At 47.0% G+C, this 25,559-nt stretch overlaps 1 protein-coding gene and 1 non-coding gene across 2 annotated transcripts in view; one reads left to right on the top strand and one right to left on the bottom strand.

Annotated features, from left to right (window-relative positions):
- Positions 1-25,559, bottom strand: part of APCDD1 (APC down-regulated 1) — a 45,244-nt gene that overhangs the window by 14,398 nt on the left and 5,287 nt on the right. The window contains exons 2-3 of the mRNA XM_066246413.1: positions 15,850-16,033; positions 11,566-12,097 (exon numbers count right to left, since the gene is read on the bottom strand). Coding sequence (XP_066102510.1) covers positions 11,566-12,097; positions 15,850-16,033 — 716 coding nt within the window. The remainder of the gene's footprint in view (positions 1-11,565; positions 12,098-15,849; positions 16,034-25,559) is intronic.
- On the top strand, positions 4,885-4,960 carry TRNAT-AGU (transfer RNA threonine (anticodon AGU)). The gene has a single exon. It is a non-coding gene; the product is annotated as a tRNA-Thr (tRNA).

Raw genomic sequence — 25,559 nt, 5'->3', positions numbered from 1 at the left:
CAGACCCACGTCGTTCTGGAAAGGTGCCACACTCAACCTGGTAGTGTCTGGTGTTCATGTGGCATTTTCAAGAACAAGGGGGCAGGGTGCCCTGGCTGGTTCATTCAGTGGTAGAGCGTTGGCCCAGTGCATGGATGTCCTCCTGGGTCTGATTCCCAGTCAGGGCACACAGGAGAAGTCACCCCTCCCGTTTTTCCCTCTGTCTTCCCCTCCCGCAGCCATTGGCTCCATTGGTCCAAGCGAGGTAGCCCCAGGCGCTGAGAATGGCTCTGTGGCCTGTGTCTTAGGTGTTCCATTGCTCAGCAAAGGAGCCCCAGATGGGCACAGCATCGCCGCCTCGTGGGCTTGCCCCCTGGATCCCAGTTGGGGCACATGCAGGAATCTGCCTCTCTGCCTCCCCTCCTCTTACTAAAATAAATAAATAAATAAATAAATAAAGCAAAAAAAAAAAAAAAAAAAAGGGACAAGGGGGCAGGGTCTTGAGCTCTGAGATGAGGACCTGGCTGAACTGTGGCTGACTCAGGGGAGTGATGGTCTTGAGACGAAGCGTTTCCGTTTCTCAGCACAGAAGAGCTGATCAGAAGGCGCGGGGGAAGCTGGCCATCCTCAGTTGGGTCTGTGAGAAGTTGGAAGGGAGTGGGAAGACCTTAGGTGCCTTCGGTATTGGTCATGCCAAATGCCTAACGTAGCTTACTTTATTTTTTATTGTGGTAAAATAAACATAACATAAAACTTACCGTCCTAAGCATCTTATACGTATGGTTCAGTGGTGCATACTACACTCACATTGCAGTGCAACCACCACAACCGTCTATCTCTAGAAATTCATTTAGAGATGAATTTTATTGCTTTGAGAGAGAGGAAGGAAGAAAGAGAGACAGAAACACCGATCTGTTCTTGCATTTGCCCTGACTGGGGAATCGAACTGGCTACTTACGCACTTCAGGATGATGCTCTAACCAACCCAGAGATCAGGCCCGGGCTATCTCCAGAACTTTTTCATCTTCCCAAACTGAAATTCAGTATCCATTTAACAGTGACTCCCCATTCTTCCCCCCGCCCCAGGCTTTGACAACCACCATCCTACTTTCTATCTCTATGACTTTGACTACTCTAGGTCTCTTATCTAAGTGCGATCATACAGTGTTTGCCCCTTTTTTGTGACTGGCTTATTTCACTTAGCATAATGTCCTCCAGGTTCATGCATGTTATAGCCTGTGTCAGAACTTCCCTCCTTTTTACGGCTGAATAGTATTCCATGGCATGTGTAGACCACATTTTGTTTACTCATTAATCTGCTAATCGGCAGCTGAGTTGCCGTTACTTTTTGATTATTGTAAATAATAATACTGTGAGCATGGATAAACAATCCATTCCAAACCCTGCTTTCAATTCTTCTGGGTAGATACCCGGAAGTGGAATTGCTGGATCATACGGTAATTCTGTATTTAACTTTCTGAGGAACCACCACACTGTTCTCCACAGCAGCTGTGCCATTTCACATCCCCGCCAGCAGTGCACCAGGGTTCTAATTTCTCCATGTTCTCATCAATAATTATTATTTTTTTCCTAATAGCTATTCTAGTGGGTACCAGAAGAAATCAAAAACACCTAGAGGAACAACTACGGGAGGCAGAAGTTAAAAAGCCCACATTGTGCTCTATACTGGCTCGAGTGTTTCTTTTTCCCAAACTGCTTTTCTTAAATAGTAGTCTTTCAAGAAGGGAAGAATTTTTCAACACAGAGAGTAATTTTTACCATGAAGTACCATCTGCTTTATGAAGTTACTCTCTGTTTGGGGGCCACGCTCTGACAAAGGAGTCTCATCTGAGAAGCTGTGCTCTCCCAGCCTCCCAGGCAGGGAGATCCCCCCCAACCCCTCCCCCCGATCTTAGAAAGGACTATTTTAAAGTCAGGGTTTCTGTCCACAGAAGCTCTGAAGATTAAAAGACAGGCCAGAACGTGTTTCCTTGTTGCTATTCTTCTCATCAACTATAAAAAGGTTTAATTCCAAAGGGGGAGGGGGAAAAAAGATTCTTATACATTTAATCTCTTAAATAAATCAAGCTTATTCTAAAAACAAGAAATCAACTTTAAACTTTATAAGTGAACGATGTTCTAGGCAAAGAGTGGGGTTCTCCCCACTCTCCTGTCTGACTGCTGCCCAGCGTTCTGATAACATATCGAATAGCCACAGCTTGCGTAGACAGGGCATTTGATTCTGAGGAAGTCCAAGTGCGATGCCCGGAGGGGCAGAGCATCGCCCCCTGGTGGGCAGAGCGCTGCCCCTGGTGGGCGTGCCGGGTGGATCCCGGTTGGGCGCATGCGGGAGTCCAAGTACATGGCCTCCTTAAGCTTCACAACCTCCTAAACCAGGGGTCCCCAAACTTTTTACACAGGGGGCCAGTTCACTGTCCCTCAGACCGTTGGAGGGCCAGACTATATAAAAAAAACTATGAACAAATCCCTATGCACACTGCACATATCTTATTTTAAAGTAAAAAAACAAAACGGGAACAAATACAATATTTAAAATAAAGAACAAGTAAATTTAAATCAACAAACTGACCAGTATTTCAATGGGAACTATGCTCCTCTCACTGACCACCAATGAAAGAGGTGCCCCTTCCGGAAGTGCTGCGAGGGCCGGATAAATGGCCTCAGGGGGCCGCATGTGGCCCGCGGGCCGTAGTTTGGGGACCCCTGTCCTAAACAGACCACAGGTACACTTTACAGAGGAGTCCACCCAGGCAGGGAGAGAGAATAACATGGCTCAGATCACTTTGTAAGCCCAGAGTAGAAAATGGAACACAACTGGTCTTGCTGCTTGCTGAGAGCTACTTCCTGGCCCCGGCTGCCTCTGAGGCCAAGGTCCTGAAAAGAACACATGTCTCCCTATAAAGGACTCCAGGGCCTGGAAATGGTCTTCTCTGGCTGATGACTGTTCGGGATTCTCCAGGCTTTCTCCTAGCCCTGCCAATATTTATTTCTGGAGAGTTGGTTCTTCAACATCTGCTGACAGCATCCACTTGTTTCCAGCATCTTCCCAGAATGGAAGAAATTACTTGATATGACCTTGCTGTGAATAGATCAACTAGAGAAGCAGGCTGAATAAAAAGCATTTCTTGGGCTAAAAGTTTTGTTCAAGGAGGAGGAGAAATGGGAACAGAGGATAAAAAGTTCCTTTTATCGAGTTTTGTTCCATGGGATAAAAAAACACATAATATTTCTCAGGCACAAACCTGCCATGGCCAATGATTGATGTTAAAATTTTTTTTACAACTGCAATTCACCATGTCTTTGATTAAATTTCTGTTGTAGGTATTCCTATCGGATATCCTTCCCAAATTTCCTCCATTTTATTATAAGTTCTTTAAGGCCAAGACCAATATATTCTCTCTTTTCCGTATTTTCCATGACATCTAGGAGAGTGCAGTGGGTATGACAAAGGTTTTAAACCAGCGGTTCTCAACCTGTGGGTCGCGACCCCTGTGGTTTGGTCGTTGGACCCTCGCCGGGGTGGCGACCCACAGGTTGAGAACTGCTGTTCTAAACTGACTGACTCATAGAAACACATCACTGGATATTTAAAAATATGAATAGAGTAAGGCAGCATTTATGACACATGATGACAGCTGACTAGCCTGGTAGAAGGAGCCTCTTGGGGTGCTTTTCAGATCTGGGATCCTGAGAATTTATGATCTCCAGCTCATTTTGATCACCTAAAGCGATCATGGTGATTCCACATTTGAAAGAAGTAGGGTGAATAGCCACGGTCGTACATGTTGGGTTTTGTTAACTGTCGCTTGAGGGGCTACCACTGGGAACAGGCAGTCTGTCTACCCTGGGGAGCGACACATTTCCAGAAGTGAGTTTTCTAAGAAGCTTAGAATCTAAGAAATTAGCTCACAAAGGCCTTTTTCTTGTTTTACAAGATATTAAAAAAAAAAAATCACACAAAAGATAGTTTTGCCTCCACCATGCCTATGCCTAAACACTGTGTATAGACTCCACAGCCAGATAAAAAGAAACCATAATAAGCTGGTTCTTTAATAGAAATTAGTTTAAAATGTTTTCAGAGGAAATTTTTTATTTATCTTTTGCTTGTGTTTCTTCTTCTCCTATTAATTTAAGTTTATTTAAATAGTTAAAGCAAACTGTAGATGCGGGGGACCCCACCGTGCACCCCTCTCTCCACCCTCTGCCCGCTTTGGGAGCCGGCACTCCCACGTGGCAGGGGCTCACACCGCTTTCTGCACGGGTGACTTCCTGCTTGCTCAGCCCTCCAGTCTGTCCTCTCAGCTTTCTTGCCTTTTAAGGGATGAAATGTTTACCACTTGCCCTGTCCCTGACAACAAGTATTTCCTGGTCTGCTAATTCCCTAAATAAAGTAACCTTGCATGCCTGTTTATCTGCTGAAATACTGTGGAATCCAGAACTATAAGAAACTGGCCCCGGCCACTTTGCACAGGGGATAGAGCATCGGCCCGGCGTATGGATGTCTAGGGTTCGATCCCCGGTCACGGCACACAGAAGTGACCATCTGCTTCTCTCCCCCTCTGCCTCCCCCTCCCACAGCCAGTGGCTCGACTGGTTGGAGAGTGGCCCCCAGCGCTGAGGAGAGCTCAGTTGATTTGACCATCAATCAGCCTCAGACAGGGTTGCCAAGTGGATCCTGGTCAGGGCACTTGTGGGAGTCTTATCTCCCCTCTCCTCACTTAAAAAAAAAATCCAAAAAACTAAAAACTAAAAAAAAAAGCTATAAGAAACTGTTTCTGATATTAAAAAAAGTATAATAAAAAATAATAAAAAGTATATGCCAGCATCTGCATAGTGTGAATTGTGTGACACTTCATACCTGGCCCCATAAAATGTCCACATAAGGCCCTGGCCGGTTGGCTCAGCGGTAGAGCGTCGGCCTAGTGTGCGGAGGACCCGGGTTCGATTCCCGGCCAGGGCACACAGGAGAAGCGCCCATTTGCTTCTCCACCCCTCCGCCGCGCCTTCCTCTCTGTCTCTCTCTTCCCCTCCCGCAGCCAAGGCTCCATTGGAGCAAAGATGGCCCGGGCGCTGGGGATGGCTCTGTGGCCTCTGCCTCAGGTACTAGAGTGGCTCTGGTCACAACATGGCGACGCCCAGGATGGGCAGAGCATCGCCCCATGGTGGGCGTGCCAGGTGGATCCCGGTCGGGTGCATGCGGGAGTCTGTCTGACTGTCTCTCCCTGTTTCCAGCTTCAGAAAAATGCAAAAAAAAAAATGTCCACATAAGTGTGAGCCTGTCAGAGTCAACCATCCTTCAACCTCAATCTCACATAATGTGCAACATTTGCTGCCTCAGTGTTAAAACACTCAATCCCAGGGAGCAGGATCACCATCTTCTTTAGGAGTCATTCTTAATATAAGCGGGGCTTCTGAAACCATTCTAGGTCATAACTCCCTAACCCTGCTCATCCTCTACCACCTCTCTCTGCTCCAATCACCTCTGCAAAGCCCTCTCCTTAACCGGCACTGACAGGATGAGAAGGGACACAAATTCTTCTAGGAGCACCTGGCTGCTGCTTCTCTTACTCCCGCAATACGCGCTCACCCTCCCACCTGGGCCACACTAAGCTCGCGCCTAGGGAGAGAGACCCTGCTCTGCTGCAGACTTGCCTCCTGGAGCCGAGCTGAAAGTCCACTGCCGGTGGCCACCTGGTCCAAAGTCCCTCTGATGCCACAGGTATCAGAACATCTTACAATTAATCAGTCATGTTCACATACTCTGAAAAGACCTGGAAAGGCAAGATTCCTCAGGAACAAGCCTGTTTGTTCACAGCTGGAGGTTACCATGAATTCAAGCAAGCGCACAGGTACTTCCTTCTTCCTGTATGTTGCCCAGGGACTTTCAAACCACTTGGTGCATCCCTGCCTCCAATGAGCAGACCCACTGTGGTACGTACGCATGCTGGCGCAGAACATGTAAGACACAGAGCTTGAGGAAAGTTGTCTGGTTTTCTGACCAACCCTTTGATTTACGACCCTGTGGCTGAATCAGTGTGGAGTTTTGGAGAAAGGCTAATTCCATTTGCTAACAAGTCAGATACTGACTTTGGCATTGCCAACGACCCCAGCAATCATTTGCTTTTAATTACACTTTGATTCTACCATGGGAAAAAATGCGCCTTTCTAACGCTTCAACTGCACAAGAATCTGGGTTCAGGGTAATGGCTGCCCAGATGCTAAACTCAATCCAGGCGAAGCATCTTCTCTCCAGGTTATTTTAGGTGGCCTTGACTTTTTTTTTTTTTTTAATGAAGAGTAGCTGGTTTCATCTTGAAAGACTCCCAGCACACCTGATTTTCTTCAAACATAATTTATTTGCCAAAGGACTCTGAACCTCACAGTAAAGCTGTATAAAGCTTAGAAAAACAAGATGATTTAAAGTTTCTATTTTTACATGGTGTCCCGTTTCCAGAAGGGCCAAGACTAGTGGTTTCAAACTCAATTTAGCATTTAAACTAATTTTCAGCCAGGTCTCTATGGACCAACAATTAGAGAAGGCGAGGAGTTCAAAGAAGGGGGTGACGGGGCACACGGTCTTTCCGGATGCGCCCCCAGCCCCCTCCTTCCCGCCGGCCCAGCAGGCAGCGAGCGAGCACCTGGGGCTTTGCATTTGGTGTCTGGAAAGGCACTGGGGGCCAAGTCCATTTATTCCTCCTCATAGCTGTCCTGGGGAAAGGATCTAAAAACTTCCTGAAGACTCTGCCGCGCACTGCAGGCCAAGACGTACAATGCCAGGGACAACAAGAGAAGAAGGAGCCCTTTCAGCTCTCGGAGCCGCGCAGACCTCGGGGCCCGATCTTCGAAGGACGCCCCTCTCCCCCTGGCAGTCCTGGCGCGGAGAGCACACGCTGGGCCCTGGACGCCTGCCTGCGTCCCCTCCCCCCTCCTCCCATCCCCGCCGCCATCTTCATCTGTGGCCACAGCGCTCTGAGCCTTGGAGTCCTGACTTTTTTTAAAATGTATTTTAATTTTGTGTGGTGACTGTATTTAGGTAACTTAAGATCCGGGCACAAATTTCAAAAGGTACAGAAAGGTATCCAGGGGTCCCCAAACTTTTTACACAGAGGGCCAGTTCACTGTCCCTCAGACCATTGGAGGGCCGCCACATACAGTGCTCCTCTCACTGACCACCAATGAAAGAGATGGCCCTTCCGGGAGTGCGGTGGGGGGCCGGATAAATGGCCTCAGGGGGCTGCATGCGGCCCGTGGGCCGTAGTTTGGGGACGCCTGGATATACAGTGACAAGTCTCTGTTCGTCCCCCAGCTACACAGCCCCCTCCTCAGAAACAACCTTACATGTCTGATGTAACCTTCCAGGAACACGAATACTAATTTGTCTGTGAGCTTTTCTTCTTCTTTTATGGTTAGCTTTTACAACAGTGGCAAAACACTTTTCATCATGCTATTCTGTTACTCTTTTTTTTTTTTCTTTTTTACTTAACAGTACATCTTGGCTAATATCTAAGACCCAAAGTTCTTTCCACCCTTAATATTTCTTGAATATTAAGTTAAGGGAATCAGACCTAGGCTTTAAAGAGTTTACTTAAGAAACTGGCTTCGCAGAAGGGGGAGGAGAAACTGGAAGGAACAGTTTTATTGCTAAGTGCATAAAACACTTTGATGTCGTCCCTGCTTGACTGTCCTTCTCTTTCCTCTAGGAGCCACATGCCCAGAAGGGTCACTTACTCCAGGCCGGGGGCGGGGAGCTTTGGTGAGGGCCCTTTCCAGAGCGGACAGCATTCTGCACATTAACCCAACTGAATCTTCTATTTGTACATTTTACAGAAAAGAAAAACGCAGACTCCCAAAGGTCGGATACCACCACCAGTGCCCACCGCTGACAGCCACAGGAGCATGGATTCCAGGCCTGGCCACCATCTCCAAGTCCATATTCTCGCCAATTTATCCACACAGGGTTTAAAAAAAAACAACAAAAAAAAACTCTTCAGCTTTGTGTTTATAAAAATTCTAAGGTCAGCCTTTACAATTCTCACCCTGAATTCTCCATGCCAATGCCAATAACGCACTTTCAAGACATTTCTCCTCCTAGAGCCACACCTGTATGCTTCTGCTCTCCCAACAACCAGGCTCTAGTTAGTAAGGGACACTGACCAGGAGAACTCCCTCCTCCAGAGCCAGGAGAGGGGAGGGAGAGAGAACCAGGGGCAGCTACAAGGCTCGGGGAGACTGAGTTTACCTGTCAGGCTTTCCAAAGAGCCATGCTACCGGAAGTACAACAGTGAGTTTGAGGGAGAAAAGAGAGGGATAAGGAAATGGTTATAGTAGTATTTTTTTTTAGAGTCCTAAAAAGCTATTAAGAGATCAAAGAGCCTGGCCTGTGGTGGCGCAGTGGATAAAGCATCGACCTGGAACACTGAGGTCGCCGGTTCAAAACCCTGGGCTTGCCTGGTCAAGGCACATATGGGAGTTGATGCTTCCTGCTCCTCCCCCTTCTCTCTCTCTCTCTCTCTGTCTCTCTCTCTTTCTCCCCTCTGTCTCTCTTCTCTAAAAATGAATAAATAAAAATAATTAAAAAAAAAAAGCCTGACCTGTGGTGGTGCAGTGGATAAAGTGTTGACCTGGAAATGCTGAGGTTGCCGGTTCGAAACCCTGGGCTTGCCTGGTCAAGGCACATATGGGAGTTGATGCTTCCAGCTCCTCCCCCTTCTCTCTCTCTCTCTCTATCTCTCTCTTTCTCCCCTCTGTCTCTCTTCTCTAAAAATGAATAAATAAAAATAATTAAAAAAAAAAAGCCTGACCTGTGGTGGCGCAGTGGATAAAGCGTTGACCTGGAAATGCTGAGGTTGCCGGTTCGAAACCTTGGGCTTGCCTGGTCAAGGCACATATGGGAGTTGATGTTTCCAGCTCCTCCCTCCCTTCTCTCTCTCTGTCTCTTCTCTCTCTCTCTCTCTCTCTCTCTCTGTCTCTCCCTCTCCTTTCTAAAATGAATAAATAAATAAATTTTTTTTAAAAAAAAAAAGAGAGATCAAAGGGCCTACACAGGCATCTTGCAGGTGAGGAAGTGGAATCTGAAGCAGTGTGTGCACACGACCAACCCAAGGTCAGGCTCGGAGCTGAGAGGGTCCTAGCTCCAGCTGCGGCTCCTGGGCTGCAGCGTGCCTCGTCCTTGAGCGACTCAGCCCCCTCCTTCCTTCCTCCTCCCTCAGCCCCTGTCCCACTGCCCCTGAGCTCTGGCTGTTCTGCTGCTCGTTAGCGTCTCCCCTGCACGGTGACGAGGGATGAAACGGACTCTTCATAAGGTCTGGGGTGAGCCAGGGGCTGCTGTTCTTGGCTCACGTGAGTTTTCTGTACTATCTGTGGACCATTTTTATTCATGATACTCTTACCTTCCATCACCAGAGATAATTTAAATGTTGGCTAGACAGCACTCAGAGGAAGCCAAACATACGTATGAAACCCCCCTTGCCCCGGCTATCGCACACCCAAGGTTTCAACAGCAGTGCTATTCAGTTGCAGCACTCAACACAGACTGTGGAGAATGCTACCCACCAGAAAGGTCCCACGATGAAATTGGAAGCTCATTACTCCTGTTTTCCGTAAACCAGGCCATCACCCAGGTGCCCCCCCCCCGCGGAAAATTCTCCTCTGATGCCTGTGCCTCAACGTGTGGGACGATTAGAGCTTAGCCTCCCTCCTCACCCATCCCAAGAGAAGTCTGGACGCGGGTATGAACGTGCGTGCCCTCTTGCTCCCCGCCCTGACTCACCGTTCCCCTCCGCGCCTATGACACTTCCGAGGCGGAGCGCCGTGGAGCCGGCTCCTGTCCTGCGCCGGTGCTGCCCCCAGCGTGGGCACCCGTGCCAGGCTGGTGAGCTACTGCCTGCGTGTGGGGGGTCCAGGGGCGCTGGGTCCATGCCCTCGGCCCTCAGGTGGCCTCACCTCACAAGACCATCCCTGACCAGCCGCGTCCAGAGGAAACGGCCTCGGCCAAGCAGGCTTCCTCAGCAGATTTCCCACAATTATAATAAGGCTGACTCTCATTACATGAGCTCACAATAACACAGCAAAAAAGATAACACTGAGTGGTCTTTGGCAGGGGAAGTATTCTGTGATCTCTCCACTAGTCATGAATGAGCTCAAAGGACTAAGAAAACTAAGAGAGAGAAAAACGTTTTTAAAAAAATGAACAAACTGCCAAACAAAAGTCAAACAGGGCCCTGCAGTTAGAACTGCCGTTCTAGAGAAAAGTTCTGGCCACCCCGGCCCACCCCGGCCCACCACGGCCAGAGCCCACATGTCCACCCGGCCCCGAGTTTCCCCAGCACCCGTGGTGGGAAGGATCCCCCTGCACGCTGACATGAATACCGAGACCGTGGGAAAGAAATGCTTTCTGAATTCCAAATATAATTATTGCACGATCATTCAAGAAAAGAACATTGGAAGGTTTTAATTGTTTCCTGATCCCTCCGTCCTCCCTTCTGACCGCACTGGCTTTACATTTAATGTGGTCAAGCGGAGGGTCTGGAGAAAGACGGCTGGGTCCGAGTTTCCTGAAACCGACTGGGGGACCGTGGGCAGGAGGTTAACCTCTTGAACTTTAGCGGCCTCTCCTGCCTATGAGAGAGGGAATATCTGCCTCAGAGGGTCGCTGTGGAGTCTGAAAGCCACAGCGTAGGTGGGGAATCTTCATGGGGTCTGCAGCCCTAGGCAAACAGCACTGCCGCTGTGCCCCCGGGGCCTCCCACCTCCCCCAGGGCTGGAGTCGCCACTGTGCATGTCTCTTTCCCATGTGTGGTTAGAACATCTCCATATTTCCTTCACACTTCCCTCTCAGAATCATAGGAAAAGTTCCCAGAGTGTGAGCCTGAAAGCAGCCTCAGGAATTTTCTCTCTTTTTTTGTATTTTTCTGAAGTTGGAAACAGGGAGGCAGTCAGACAGACTCCCGCATGCGCCCGACCGGGATCCACCCGGCATGCCCACCAGGGGGCGATGCTCTGCCCATCTGGGGCGTTGCTCTGTTGCAACCAGAGCCATTCTAGCGCCTGAGGCAGAAGCCACAGAGCCATCCCCAGCGCCCGGGCCATCTTTGCTCCAATGGAGCCTCGGCTGCGGGAGGGGAAGAGAGAGACAGAGAGGAAGGAGAGGGGGAGGGGTGGAGAAGCAGATGGGCGCCTCTCCTGTGTGCCCTGGCCAGGAATCGAAGCCGGGACTCCTGCATGCCAGGTCGACGCTCTACCACTGAGCCAACCGGCCAGGAATTTTCTAGGACCACACCACCAAACCCAGAACTACTCCCCACATCAAACAGGAAAATCGAGGCCCCCAAATCACAGAGCGAGTTGGTGGCTGATCCAGGTCTCCTGACTCTTGGCCATGGGTCTCTCCCTCAGGCCTGAGACTCCTCTCCCCTCCCAGCAGTCTCTCCTTCAGGACTCAGCTCTATCTTCTCCCCCTGTCATGGGGTCTCTCGGACCCCGCTGACACCCCACGCCATTAGGCCCGTCATTCTACTTCACGCAGAGGAGCCTGCCGGTCCGCAAGGGCACTGGGCCTCGGGTTACCTTAGCGTTCTGGAGGGGGGGCTGGTAACTGGACGGCCGGTAGAAAGTCCTCTGGGAGGCGTCGGTGTGGATGTCCCCGAGGAAGAGCTCCTCCACCAGGCGGTCCAGGTGGTGCTGCAGGTACTGCTTCTCCACCCGCAGGAGCTGCAGCTCGTGCATGGCGAAGTTCACGGCCCGGGTGCACTCGCAGCCGTCCTCCTCCTGCAGCAGGTCGTACGGCACGTCCTGTGCCCAGGCGCCTCCCGCAGGGATGAAGCCGGGGCACGTGCGGTTCACCAGCCGGCTGAGCCTCTCGGCCACGGCCTCCGTGTGGCAGATCACCTGCACGTTGTGCAGCTGGTAGTCGGCCTCTGTGCCCCCGCGGATGATCCAGGAGGCCTGGCGCAGGCGGATCTTGCCCCGGATGATGAGGGTGTAGGTGGGGCTTGTGCAGCGGTTGCCGCTATAGTAGAACTGGTAAGCCTTGAAGGTGTTGTTGTGGTAGAATCTGTAAGACCTCGTGATGAACTCTGGGCCCGACCTCACTTCACAGCTGAAGAAGAAAAGGGGAAGAAAGAAGTTTTTAAGTCCAAAGGCATGAATAAGAGATTCGTTACAGTGTTAAAAGAGTTACAGTAACGATAACAACAAAATGCTTACACTGTCCTAAGTCCTGTACAGATACCAGTTCACTGGATCCTCACAATAACCTATGAGTGAGGTAGGTGTTATTATTGTATTTTATAGACGGGGAAACAGAGGCACAACAGATGAAAAAACATGCTCATGCAACCAGCCAGCATCAGAGCCAGGCGGTGAACCAGCGCAGTCGGCCCGGTGCCCCTGTGCTTAGGAGCCGATCGCACTACACCAGAAGCCTTTCCCTCACTTCACGAACAAGCCAGGAGAGTAAAACCTGCTACTGGCCGTTCCCCCCATGGGCCTAACGCACGGGGAAATTTCTTCCTTTCTCGTAGGAAATAGGAAAAAAGAGTAGAGTGCTGGCCTATAAAGAAGTTCCCTTATTCAAGTTCAGAGATGACTGATATCCTAACCACTTCTGTTCTATGGATCTTGTCTAGAGTAGGCAGGTGCTGGAAGTCCGTCGTGCTGGTCTTAGAGAGGCGTCCCCCAAAGGCAATCAGAAAGTCAGCCTCCCAGCCCATCGAAACCAATTCTCCCTCTATCAGGGGTCCCCAAACTTTTTACACAGGGGGCCAGTTCACTGTCCCTCAGACCATTGGAGGGCTGCCACATACAGTGCTCCTCTCACTGACCACCAATGAAAGAGGTGTCCCTTCCTGAAGTGTGGCAGGGGCTGGATAAACGGCCTCAGGGGGCTGCTTGCACGGGCCGTAGTTTGGGGACGCCTGCTCTAGATTCATAAAGAGGCAATTATTAAAACACAGCTAATATAACAAGTTATAAAGGTTTTCTGCTGTTGCCTATGACAGTGTCCTCTGCTGTGGCTTTAGATAAATGCTGTTCCTGGGCCAGAAGACTTGGACTGGGTCGACAAGGCACAAATGGCTCTGCCGGTTCTAACTTCGGTACGTTCCTTATACTGCTTTAATTGTGATCAATTCAGATGTGCAGCACAGCCCACCCAGGCAGGGGTGAAGCTTTCTTTCCATGTGTTGGCCACAGAATTCGTCTGTCCATACCTTTTACCAGATCTCAGCATCAGTTACATCATGACTTTCATCTCATTAAGTTTGACTAACATCTATAATATACATATTATTATTATATACAATATATCTATACATATACATATTTATATTATATATAATAATTCTAGTGTCAGTTGACTCAGCTTTGCTAAATCAAACACTGGTGTTTGGAATCCCAAAAGCCAGTGACTCTCAAAACTGCTAACATTCCCATTTTCGGTTAAACTGATAAGAAATTAGCACTATGTTGAAGTGGATGCATTTCACTAGGTCAAGATTTGTCAACCGACGTCAAATAACACCACGTGTATGTAAAGCCCTCGTGGTACTTGGACTTCTGCTCATCACCTGTGAAAAAGAAGTGAGAGAAGATCCACAATTTCTGCCCCATGGAAAGAGAGGTTTAACGTGAGCAGTGATTAAGCTAAGAAGATCTCTTATTTTTAGTATTTTATCTGAGCACCGCTGATCTGCGGACCTGGCCACCGAGCTCAGCACACGGCGAGTCCATTCCCTTCTCTGTTGGCCTGGCCGCCATCCTCACCTTAAGCCTCCTGCATCTCTAGTGGGAACTGTTGTCAGTCTTTTTTTTTTTTTTTTCATTTTTCTGAAGCTGGAAACGGGGAGAGACAGTCAGACAGACTCCCGCAGGCGCCCGACCGGGATCCACCCGGCACGCCCACCAGGGGCGACGCTCTGCCCACCAGGGGGAGATGCTCTGCCCATCCTGGGCGTCGCCATGTTGCGACCAGAGCCACTCTAGCGCCTGGGGCAGAGGCCACAGAGCCATCCCCAGCGCCCGGGCCATCTTTACTCCAATGGAGCCTTGGCTGCGGGAGGGGAAGAGAGAGACAGAGAGGAAAGCGCAGCAGAGGGGTGGAGAAGCAAATGGGCGCTTCTCCTGTGTGCCCCGGCCGGGAATCGAACCCGGGTCCTCCGCACGCTAGGCCGACGCTCTACCGCTGAGCCAACCGGCCAGGGCCTGTTGTCAGTCTTTTAATTGGTCGTCCCCAAATCACTGTGTCTACCATCTACCTGCCACACAGCAGCCAGCGTGCCAGAGTTAAACCTCATCTTAAACATGGGCCTTGTGGAACACCCTTCAATGACTCCTCAGTTCTCTTAGATTAAAAAGCTAAACTCAGAGAGGAGAGCTGGCTTGCAAGATGCCCGGGGAGCTGACCCTGCCCGCCTGGCAGCTCACCGGGAGCTGCTCTGCCTGCGGTGCTCCGCCCAGCCATGGGGTGCTGCGGCGACCCAGGCCCTCTCGTTCTTCCCGATGGAAAGCTCTTTCCTCAGTTCTTGCAAAGCCAACCACAACTCAGCTCCAGCGTCCTCTTCTTCTTTTTATTTTATTTCATTTATTCGTTTTAGAGAGGAGAGGGAGAGACAGAGAGAGAGAGAGAGAGAGAGAGGAGAGACAGAGCGAGAGAAGGGGGAGGAGCTGGAAGCATCAACTCCCACATGTGCCTTGACCAGGCAAGCCCAGGGTTTCGAACCGGCGACCTCAGCATTTCCAGGTCGACGCTTTATCCACTGCGCCACCACAGGTCAGGCCCAGCATCCTCTTCTTTGCTAACCTTTCCTGACTCCACCTCATCCTAAAATAGGACCCCCTGGCATTCTCCTTCAGCACCTGTTGTTCTTTTCCCTCATCATAATATTTCTTTGTGTGTTTATTTATAAAATTCCTGAAGACAGGGACCACGTTTGTTTTGCTCACTGTTATAAACACAAAATCTAGAATAATGCTCGACACTCAGTACTTGTCTACTACATAAATATTTGCTCAATGAAATGATAAATGACTTAAAAAGTACATCATGTTAAAATGGCTTGTGCAAATATCATGTATTTATTTTGAGAAGTCCCGTTTTTATGGGGGGGGGGAACCCCCTCTGGGTCCTCATCATCTTATAAAATCCCTTTTTCTTCTTCTCCATATTTATTTGATCCCTCCCCAAGGTACCCAGAGACTTCGGGGGAGAAGCGATCAGATCCCAGAGTTAGCCTTGCTGATTCTGAACCATTTAGTGGGTAGGAGAAAAACTGCGAGTCTGCCTTCTAGGCGGCTATTTTTAAAAGCTCTAATGGAAGATAAGCCCGAGCTCAAACTGGGATAAATCTCAGCCCCACAGCCTTGGAAAAGAATCCAAGAACTACAGCCTGGCTAGTGGAGGTAGCATGAGAACCTTTTAACTTGCTCTTAGAACCCTGAAGCCGTATATTCAATTACCAGAATATAGCTGGAATATTTAGACCATCAGAAACTTGCAAGTCATGTTTCAGGGTTGGGGAAACACAGACTCCTAATTTCACTTGCTAATGGTTTCTTTTTATACTGGAGTGGTCCCACAGAGTTCAGTAAACAAGGACCTATTCACTCACACCCTGTGGCTAACAGTGGTACAGTATCACCTCTGCTTTAGCTAAGATTTCTACAGTGTTGAGCTCTGTTTCTTTGCCAACCGGGATTTCAGAGCATTGTTTGGCTCTTGGTTAGGATTTAGACAACACTTCCATCATCGTACATTACGTATAGCCTGTATGAGTCTGAGAGACCCTACGACAGGCCTTCCACAGGAGGATGCTCCTGGTCCTTCAGGCACCCTCGCTGTCCTGGCTCTCTTACCCAGTGGACACCCAGTGGCCCTCGATCGCTGGCGGCATCTGCACAGTGATCCTGGCACCATTGTGGAGATGCTTGAGCATGTGGTGACACTGCGATTCCTTGAAGGCCCTCCACGCACTTTTCTCTAAGGACCTTGGATGTGGTCTGCTGTCCGGATGAAGGAGGGCAGAACCCTCTCCCAGCCCTGCAAGAAAACACAGTGCAAGTTAGCAGAAACGTGGGTAACAGCAGACACGCATCCCATCCACCTCTGTGGCATGAAAATCACCGCCGGTGGGAAATGCACACCTACCCTACCCCAGCCCCACCAGGCTCTGTCACTGCGCCTGCTTCCATAAATACACATCCAAAGTGGGGAATGTCCTGGGAGATCATTTCCCAAGTGAGAACACGGAGATTCGTGGTGATAACGAACATGGACTTGTACCAGATCACTTGGCTGGTTCCTCGCAAAGCCTGAGCTCCAATCTAGGCATCTATGAAATGGTAAAAGGTCATGCATCTAAATGAGCAGTCATGCAGTGCAGACAAATGAAAGTCAAGGGGATATAAAGCAGAGAAATGGACACGTTCCAGAGTACCACGAGGAGATGGGACTCAAGGGAGAAGAAGGGTGACATGTGTGGCAACACATTTAGGTGAGTACGGGAAAGAGTGAGGAGACCAGCCTTAGTGCATATGAAATTTTTTTAAAAATAATTTTATTTTTTTAATGGGGCGACATCAATAAATCAGGATACATATATTCAAAGATAACAACTCCAGGTTATCTTGTCTTTCAATTATGTTGCATAGCCATCACCCAAAGTCAGATTGTCCTCTGTCACCTTCTATCTAGTTTTCTTTGTGCTCCTCCCCCTCCCCCTTTCCCTCTCCCTCTCCCCCCTCCCCCCGTAACCACCACACTCTTATCAATGTCTCTTAGTTTCACTTTTATGTCCCACCTACGTATGGAATAATGCAGTTCCTGGTTTTTTCTGATTTACTTATTTCACTCCGTATCATGTTATCAAGATCCCACCATTTTGCTGTAAATGATCCGATGTCATCATTTCTTATGGCTGAGTAGTGCATGTGAAATTTTGATGGAATAGGGAAAGGCCCAGCGAACAGCTCTTGAAGCTCCCAACTGTGACTGCTTCCACGTGTGGTTCCATCACTCACACCAGGTCAGGCACCTTCCGGTCTTCCAGGTCTCCACATGCAAACCCTCTAAGTGGGTGCAAGCCATCTACCCGCCCTACGGCAGAGTCAGGGCATGGCATTTCCCCCATCCTCCAGGTCTGGCCCCTTCTAATCCCCACAAAGTCAGTGACTAAATGTACAGTGTAGAGCAGGGGTCCCCAAACTACGGCCCACGGGCCACATGCGGCCCCCTGAGGCCATTTATCCGGCCCCCACCGCACTTCCGGAAGGGGCACCTCTTTCATTGGTGGTCAGTGAGAGGAGCATAGTTCCCATTGAAATACTGGTCAGCTTGTTGATTTAAATTTACTTGTTCTTTATTTTAAATGTTATATTTTTCCCGTTTTGTTTTTTTTTACTTTAAAATAAGATATGTGCAGTGTGCATAGGGATTTGTTCATAGTTTTTTTTTTTATAGTCCGGCCCTCCAACGGTCTGAGGGACAGTGAACTGGCCCCCTGTGTAAAAAGTTTGGGGACCCCTAGTGTAGAGCTTCAGATGAAGAGTGATCGAAGAAGATTGCGCCTTTTTCATTTTCCATTAGCTAGAGGAATAAGAAATCTAAATTCATTCCCAGTACAACTAGTTTATCCTACAAATAGCAGTAAACTCACAGTCCAGTGTTCAGAACAAAGCAATGAAAACAAATGGAGTTATAATCTGAAAACCCACTGTTTCCTTTGAGATTCACTCCTGAAGTAATTAACAAATCGATAGGTCTTTATTGGGGCTATACCATGCTTTCAGCACCATGTTAGCAAGGAATACATTAGTGAGACGTATGCACAAAAATAAAATAGATAAAACGTACCCAGTAGAATGCTATTTATGAGGAGGTAATTATATGTTTTTAAATAAACATCTGAAAAAAGAAATTATGGTTTATCACAGATCTTTTGAAAATGAAAAGTTAGACCCAGAATACAGTGACTTCCACCAACATGATGAAAATATGCTAGAGAAAGAAACTCAGACCTGCAGGTTGATAACATGCAGACATTTGTAAAATAGGCAGACATTTGCCAAGGTTTGGAGGGTTGACCAGAGCACTGAGTTCTATCGAGGGTCTTCTGAAAGTCTCACTGCAAGCCCTAAGACAAGTCTCCACCAGGGAAGTCTCAGGGTCTTCCTCTGAGCAAAATGCTACCTTGGGATGGAACAAGAGTTTCACATGGTTCTTGAAGATCTTAAATAAAGCGAAAAGCAACAAAGCAAAGACTCTATCTGTGCATGATTCCACTAACTGAAAACTGTAAAAAAGAGACTGTAAAAGATGATGGTGTTGTGTTCAAATCAAATGCAATCTCACTACAAGCCGACGTGTTCAGCCAAACCAGGTGCCTCAGACGGGAGTTAGAAGAAAACATTGAGACTGGGCTCCGCGCTCTGAAGGGCCGACCTCCCATGCTGTGGCCTCGTACTTCCATCCCAGGGAAGGCGCTCCCACCCACCCGCAATCTTCTGGGTGGTCCTTCCCCATGCCTCAGTCAACCCTCCAAGTGAAGTAGTGTATGTGATGAAGGAGGAAACAAGTGTGTTTGCCCCATTTCTTTCTCTTTTCAAAACCAACTTGTTTGTAAATTACATGCATTTTGATCAGCTCCTTGCCATGTAGTAAGGACGAGTCCCCTTCAGGGGTTTTGTTATGGCACTGCGCCAGGTAGAAACCCAGGAATGAAATGAACCATTAGCAACCCTACCATGGACAAGCTGTCTGTATGGTATCTTCTTATCAAGTATTTATCATGATTTGCAATGTTTTAATCCCCATCTGCCTCACACCTGTATCGATCTCCCAATTAGCTTTGAACTAGAGAGGTGAAAAGGGTACTTAGTCACGGTACCTCCGCCAATCCCAACAGTTATATTATCTTAAATTAATGATAGGAAGCATTTCCTAAGTTCTCTGTTAGGCAATAAAACATACTACAACCTGCTGTCTGGTGATCAATTATGATGTGGCTAGCTTAAAACAGATTTTAATTGAAGTCACGAGGCGCTGGGAGTTGGGGAAGATTCTACTTTAAATATGTCACTAGGAATTCAGTAAAGATGTCATCAACTCACTATCAACCAAGCCATGTTCTAAAAAATGATCTGTAACCTCTTTACCCCCTGCAAATGTTCTCCTGTAAAGGTAGGCTGGAGGATATGGGTGAAAAATCTCTAGTTAGGCTCTTGAGTTTGAAAGTAGATTGCCACCCTCAAGGATTTCCTCCAATCCAAGACTTCAACAATTAAGATACATTGTCATTTTATTACCAGGGGCAAAAACACTTCCATTTATATGATGGCATAATGCCTTACCAGTCTTGAGATACTTATGAACCATGCCAGCAACCTCTGGTTGCTCTGACAGTAGATAAAAGATATCTATTCAAAATGATGTGGTAATGGCTTGCCTTTAGTTGCGTTGCTTCACAGGTGACAGGCAATCCCTCTGTTGTGCTCCTATCTCAATAACAAAACTCATCTCGTTGTGGGCATCTTCCTTTCTAAGCAACCGATTGTTGCCATGTGCGAAGATATGGAATTGAAGTTCTTCCTTCAGTGATCAATATTTGCTTCACTGATGTCAAGTGACATTCCGGTGCTCTGTCGAGAGGCCTGTGCTGAGTGTCATTTATAAATTATGGTCTGACCTGTGGTGGCGCAGTGGATAAAGCGTCGACCTGGAATGCTGAGGTCGCTGGTTCAAAACCCTGGGCTTGCCTGGTCAAGGCACATATGGGAGTTGATGCTTCCTGCTCCTCCCCCTGTTCTCTCTCTATCTCTCCCCTCTCTCTCTAATAAAAATGAATAAATAAAAAAATCTAAAAAAATAAATAAATTAAAAAAAAAAAATTATGGAGAAAAAACCCAAACATGCTTGGCTCAAATGTTTACTCTAGTTTCAAAACCAAACTATTTGCAACTAAACTGAAGATACAGAGGCCCAACGATGCACATCAAGGAAGTGAGTGTGGTGATGAGCAGTGTTCCCATACCTGCTGTCTGCACGCTAACAGGGATGGACTCCATTCACCTTAAGATCAATGTGCCTCTATCGCAAAGATCTTAAAATATGAAAAAAAATCTGTCTTATCACTACTGAAAAACTACTAGCATTGTGACCTTAAGTTACTTAACATCTCCAAGCTTCAGTTTACTCATCTGTAAAGAGGGAGTAACATTACCCATCTCTTAGGCTTGGTTTTAGGATTAACAGAGACTGTTTTCTTTAAAAGAGGATGTGGCACACAGTTCTCATTCAATGTTAGCCATTGTTATTTGAAATAATAACTAAGCTCTTAGATGGCTCGTAAAAAGTCTTTCCTAGCTAACAGCACAGTTAAAATGATGGTAAAGATCATCCATAGCCATCTCACTCTGAGTTCTGGGAAGGGCAGAGCATTCAGAATGAGGACACAGGGCTCTCGGGCCAGAGCACTTGGTAACCTTGAAGGAGAAAGGGGTGGGTCTCTGTGGTTGTTGACAAGTTCTCCAAATTTAACAAATACCTATTCACTATTACCCTGTATACAGTGTGTCCGTAAAGTCATGGTGCACTTTTGACCGGTCACAGGAAAGCAAAAGACAATAGAAATGTGAAATCTGCACCAAATAAAAGGAAAACTCTCCCAGTTTCATACCTATTTAGTGCAGTTCGATGTGGGCTCATGCACAGATTTTTTAGGGCTCCTTAGGTAGCTACCCCGTATAGCCTCTACAGACTCGTCACTGACTGATGGCCTACCAGAACGGGGTTTCTCCACCAAACTGCCCGTTTCCTTCAACTGCTTATCCCACCGAGTAATGTTATTCCTATGTGGTGGCGCTTTGTTATAAACGCGCTGATATTCACGTTTCACTTTGGTCACGGATTCAAATTTAACGAGCCACAGAACACACTGAACTTTCCTCTGGACCGTCCACATCACGACTGGCATGGCCGTGGGCTGCTCCGCTGTATACACGGTGTTACATCATCATCTGCACATGCGCACATGCTGCCACATCATCCTACAGAAACTGGGAGAGTTTTCCTTTTACTTGGTGCAGATTTCACATTTCTATCGTCTTTGTTGCTTTCCTGTGACCGGTCAAAAGTGCACTATGACTTTACGGACACACTGTATTTTAGAAGCCAAAAGCATAAAAGAGAAAAAAGACAAGTTTTTCTGACCTTGAGGCTGTTAAGGTCTCAGTGGCCCAGATGTCAGAGAACAAAGGTAGGGATGATGAAGAAGGCTCCAGGAAGGAAGCTGGGAGTTCAAAGGCAGAAGAGGAGCAGGTCAGGGTGTGCACTGGTCATTCCCAAGGCTAGTCACACAGGAAGGAAGCCTACAGTTATGCGTTTCCCCAGAGTTGGAAGAAATAAAGAACGTCAGAAAGCAGGCAAATAAGTAAATTGCTCTGGGTTTCTAGAGTAAAATCTCCATTTAGTTACTGCATTTATTAGACCAGGGGTCCCCAAACTACGGCCTGCGAGCCACATGCGGCCCCCTGAGGCCATTTATCCGGCCCCCGCTGCACTTCCAGAAGGGGCACCTCTTTCATTGGTGGTCAGTGAGAGGAGCATAGTTCCCATTGAAATACTGGTCAGTTTGTTGATTTAAATTTACTTGTTCTTTATTTTAAATATTGTATTTGTTCCCGTTTTGTTTTTTTACTTTAAAATAAGATATGTGCAGTATGCATAGGGATTTGTTCATAGTTGTTTTTTTTATAGTCCGGCCCTCCAATGGTCTGAGGGACAGTGAACTGGCCCCCTGTGTAAAAAGTTTGGGGACCCCCGTATTAGACAATGAGCAAAGCTCATGAACCTGGCAAGGCTGTCAGGACAGAAGAATATCAGAGTGAGCAGCCAGATGGGAAAGAACTTCACGGTTAGCACAGTACTCAGGACACAGGACTCAGTGATTTCAGGCTCACACTCCAGGGAGACATTGTATTTGCAGGGTGAAAACAAAGTGGGGTTGTTATTTTCCCCTTTTTTTATCTTTTTCCCTTCAAAGTACTCATCACCTTGATTACCCTTAGGGGCAAAATTAAATGGGTTGAGTAAAAGCAGGAGTCGCTACAGGTCGGAGAAACTGCCTCTTAGGTCTGCAGTCGACTGATAGTGGTTTCCCACTGACATCTGGTGTGGAAAATGTAGGTAGCCTTCTTGTGAATTAAAGGTCATTTGAAGAACCAAGTTCAATGGCAGGAGAGGAGGCCAACTGTAACAGCTATATATATGTTTATAACTCAAGACTTCCTTCTCAGGATCAGCAATGATGTGCCCTCCAAAGAGACCAGACTTGGATATCTGGTCAACCCAAGGATCCCTGAGTTCACTGTGTCACCAGGAGTATGTTAACTACAATGTGGGACCGAAGCTGGCAACTCATTCATTCATTCATTCATTCATTCAAAAAGTCAGAAAGGCTCAGAAGTGTCAGGTACTCTTCTAGGCATGGAAGCTACAAACATTATGCCTAGAGGGAGTCTCTCTCAGTTGGGTAAGAAACCAGCCCCAGGTGGGCTTGCAGAGGGACTCATAGAGACAGAGGCAGCAGACTCTTGAATTCATCCTCTTTGGGGTTCATGGAGGGGTGACTAGGCCTTGAAGACTGAATGGAAGTGGTCTAGGCAGAATACACAGCACATTCAAACATAAGGAGACAGGTAGGAGTGTAGAAGGAACAAGACAAGGCTCGGGGAAGGGAGATCACCGGATGGCCAAGGACAGAAGAGCAGCGAGAGAGACAGGGTCAGGATGAAGAAGGCCATGTGTCATACTGAGAGTGGATTCAACAGGAAAGGTAGAGAGGAACTGCTACAAGGTTTTAAACAATGTAATGGCATGAGAAGAAGCCCACTGGGAAAACCGCTTCTCCCTGTTCTGGAGGAATGAGAAGCTGACTGGAAGCAAGAAGTTCAATTATGAAGCTTCTGTAATGGTTCAGTGTATCATTTTGCCTGAATAAGTAAGATCAAAAAAGGGAACGGCTTTCAACAAACAGAAGTAAATTTTTTTTTGTAGTCTTGGGAGTGCTACTGATCATCTTTTGCAGGTTGTAGAGAGAAGTGTTATCAAGAAGTTATATTAAAAGAGAAAAAAAGATGGGGAGAAGGAGGGAAGGAGAAAAGAAGGATCTTCTACTAATTTAGCACTATACCTGAAGAAAAATCTTGCGAAATACCTATATGTACTATTTTTTTTTTTGTATTTTTCTGAAGCTGGAAACGGGGAGAGACAGACAGACTCCCGCATGTGCCCGACCGGGATCCACCCGGCACGCCCACCAGGGGCGAAGCTCTGCCCACCAGGTGGCGATGCTCTGCCCCTCCGGGGGGTCGCTCTGCCGCGACAAGAGCCACTCTAGCGCCTGAGGCAGAGGCCAAGGAGCCATCCCCAGCGCCCGGGCCATCTTTGTTCCAATGGAGCCTTGGTTGCGGGAGGGGAAGAGAGAGACAGAGAGAAGGGGGGGGGATGGAGAAGCAAATGGGCGCTTCTCCTATGTGCCCTGGCCAGGAATCGAACCCGGGTCCCCCGCACGCCAGGCCGACGCTCTACCACTGAGCCAACTGGCCAGGGCCTATATGTCCTATTTTAATACATCTTAAATTGTGTACATCAATCATCCTGGTACTTTTTAATGCAGTGCTTAGGTATGGCAACTAACTACAATGACAGTTCCTGTCTGAATATACCTATAATTTATAATAATAGAAGTGCTTATTATATATAATAACTTTTTTAAACCACTTAATTAGACTTTTTGCATAATTTGAAGTGTTGGCCAATCATAATATTTGGTTGTAGAAAATTCTACCAGTGTATGTTGAGTGCAGTTGACATGATGATCTTTCTCAGATGATGCAGTTCTTAAAGTGGCTCAAGGTCATTATTAGAAACATCATTGTCCATGGGACGGTAGTGTGGATAAAGAGATACTGAACAGGTAACAGCTCTGTTTAAGCCATGAAAGGTTTTCCTCCTTATTTTTCTTACAAGACAAGAGTGTGAAAGCATGTGTGTGAGTGCACACACAAACATTTTGGTTAACTGAAGATTCTAGATGTTTTGGTTAATTGAGAAGACTAATTAGTTGGGTTCTCATTAAGATTTTGCTGTAAATAAGTCCAAGGAAAAGAGCATCTAAGAATGAACAACTATCCAGTAAGAAAGTAGCTATGAGTTTCCAGTCTTTGAGGTAGCTTTGGGTTATCTGATATGTGCCTTTTTTCCCTGTATAAAGTAAAAAAAAAAATGTGTTGATAACTAAAATTTGTGTAACACTTGACAATCCACTTTATGCCTATTATATCTAATATATCAAATGATAGTTACTATACGAGTAGAGAAAGGAGTAAATAGAGAACCACACTTTAATGTGAAGAGTTACACAAACAGCCAGTCTGTGATACCAGCTCAGCTGGAAGCTCTCCCTAACACTGCTCCCTGTCCAGTGGGATTCGGAATAAATACCGGTAGGTTATCAAATATCTCCAACCTCAGGGGTCCATGACCTGGGACAAGATCAAGTTATTATGACAAATAATAATACAACTGTGGAAGAAAAAAGTCTCCTCTGGAAGGAAATTGTTCACCTGTTGAAAACAAATTCATTCTTGAAGACTTCAGAGTACAGTTTTATAGATTAGCACTTCCAGCGAATGAAATGAGATCCTGGAGCTCTGGAGAGTTTATTCACGTGCATGCAAGTGAGTGCATGTGTGTTAGTGTGTGAGTTCGTGCATGTGTGTGCATCTGTACGAGTGATTTACTCCCAAGGAATAAATTACTCCGCAACAGTAATCCTAAATGACTATAGAACAATATTAATTACTACCATCATTGCAATAATCTACTCTTCAGAGAGTGAAAATTTCCAATGCTATCAAACAAAAAACCAGGTTTCATGAAATGAAAGGAAGCACAGGGTTGACCATTTATGCAGGGATTTACACGCTAAAAAAAAAAAAAAAAGGCTTAGTGACCAGGTAACTATTTACATCACTTACATCACTGAACTGGCCAGATTATGCATTCAGAGAGCTGTGCTTAGTGCAGTTTTCAAAGGGGACAAATACAGTACTTCTACTAGTCATCCACAGCAAAGCTTGTTTCTCAACCCATGGTGCCCTCAAAAACAACGCAGTCCATTGATGGGACAACACAGAAGGGTGGGGAAGAGGGAAAGGTTAAGTGACTGCTTGCCTTTTGAAAGTTGATATTCATTCATTCAACAAATAGCGGAGAGCCTACTATGTGTGAGCCTATCTTTCAGGCAGGGAGCACTGTTTTAGGAAAAGTGAAAGGACAACGCACTCCAGGGTCCTCATCCCGATTTTTCCAAATATATTCTGCGGTTTTTCACCTGCTTATCTAGACTGAGAATCGAAAGTTCCAAACAGATAATGAAATGTAAAATTAGTTGGAAAGCAAACAATTTTCAAGCAAACTTTGAAAACAAATCTTTGATCAGGTTAGCCTTTATATACGTACTTTAATGCTTTAAAAAAAAAAACTGAAAAAAGGCTAAATAGGTATA

The sequence above is a fragment of the Saccopteryx bilineata genome, chromosome 11, assembly GCF_036850765.1.
Source record: "Saccopteryx bilineata isolate mSacBil1 chromosome 11, mSacBil1_pri_phased_curated, whole genome shotgun sequence".
Taxonomy (NCBI): Eukaryota; Metazoa; Chordata; class Mammalia; order Chiroptera; family Emballonuridae; genus Saccopteryx; species Saccopteryx bilineata.
The sequence above is the reverse complement of the archived record's forward strand: the minus strand, read 5'-3'. Positions and strand labels throughout refer to the sequence as shown.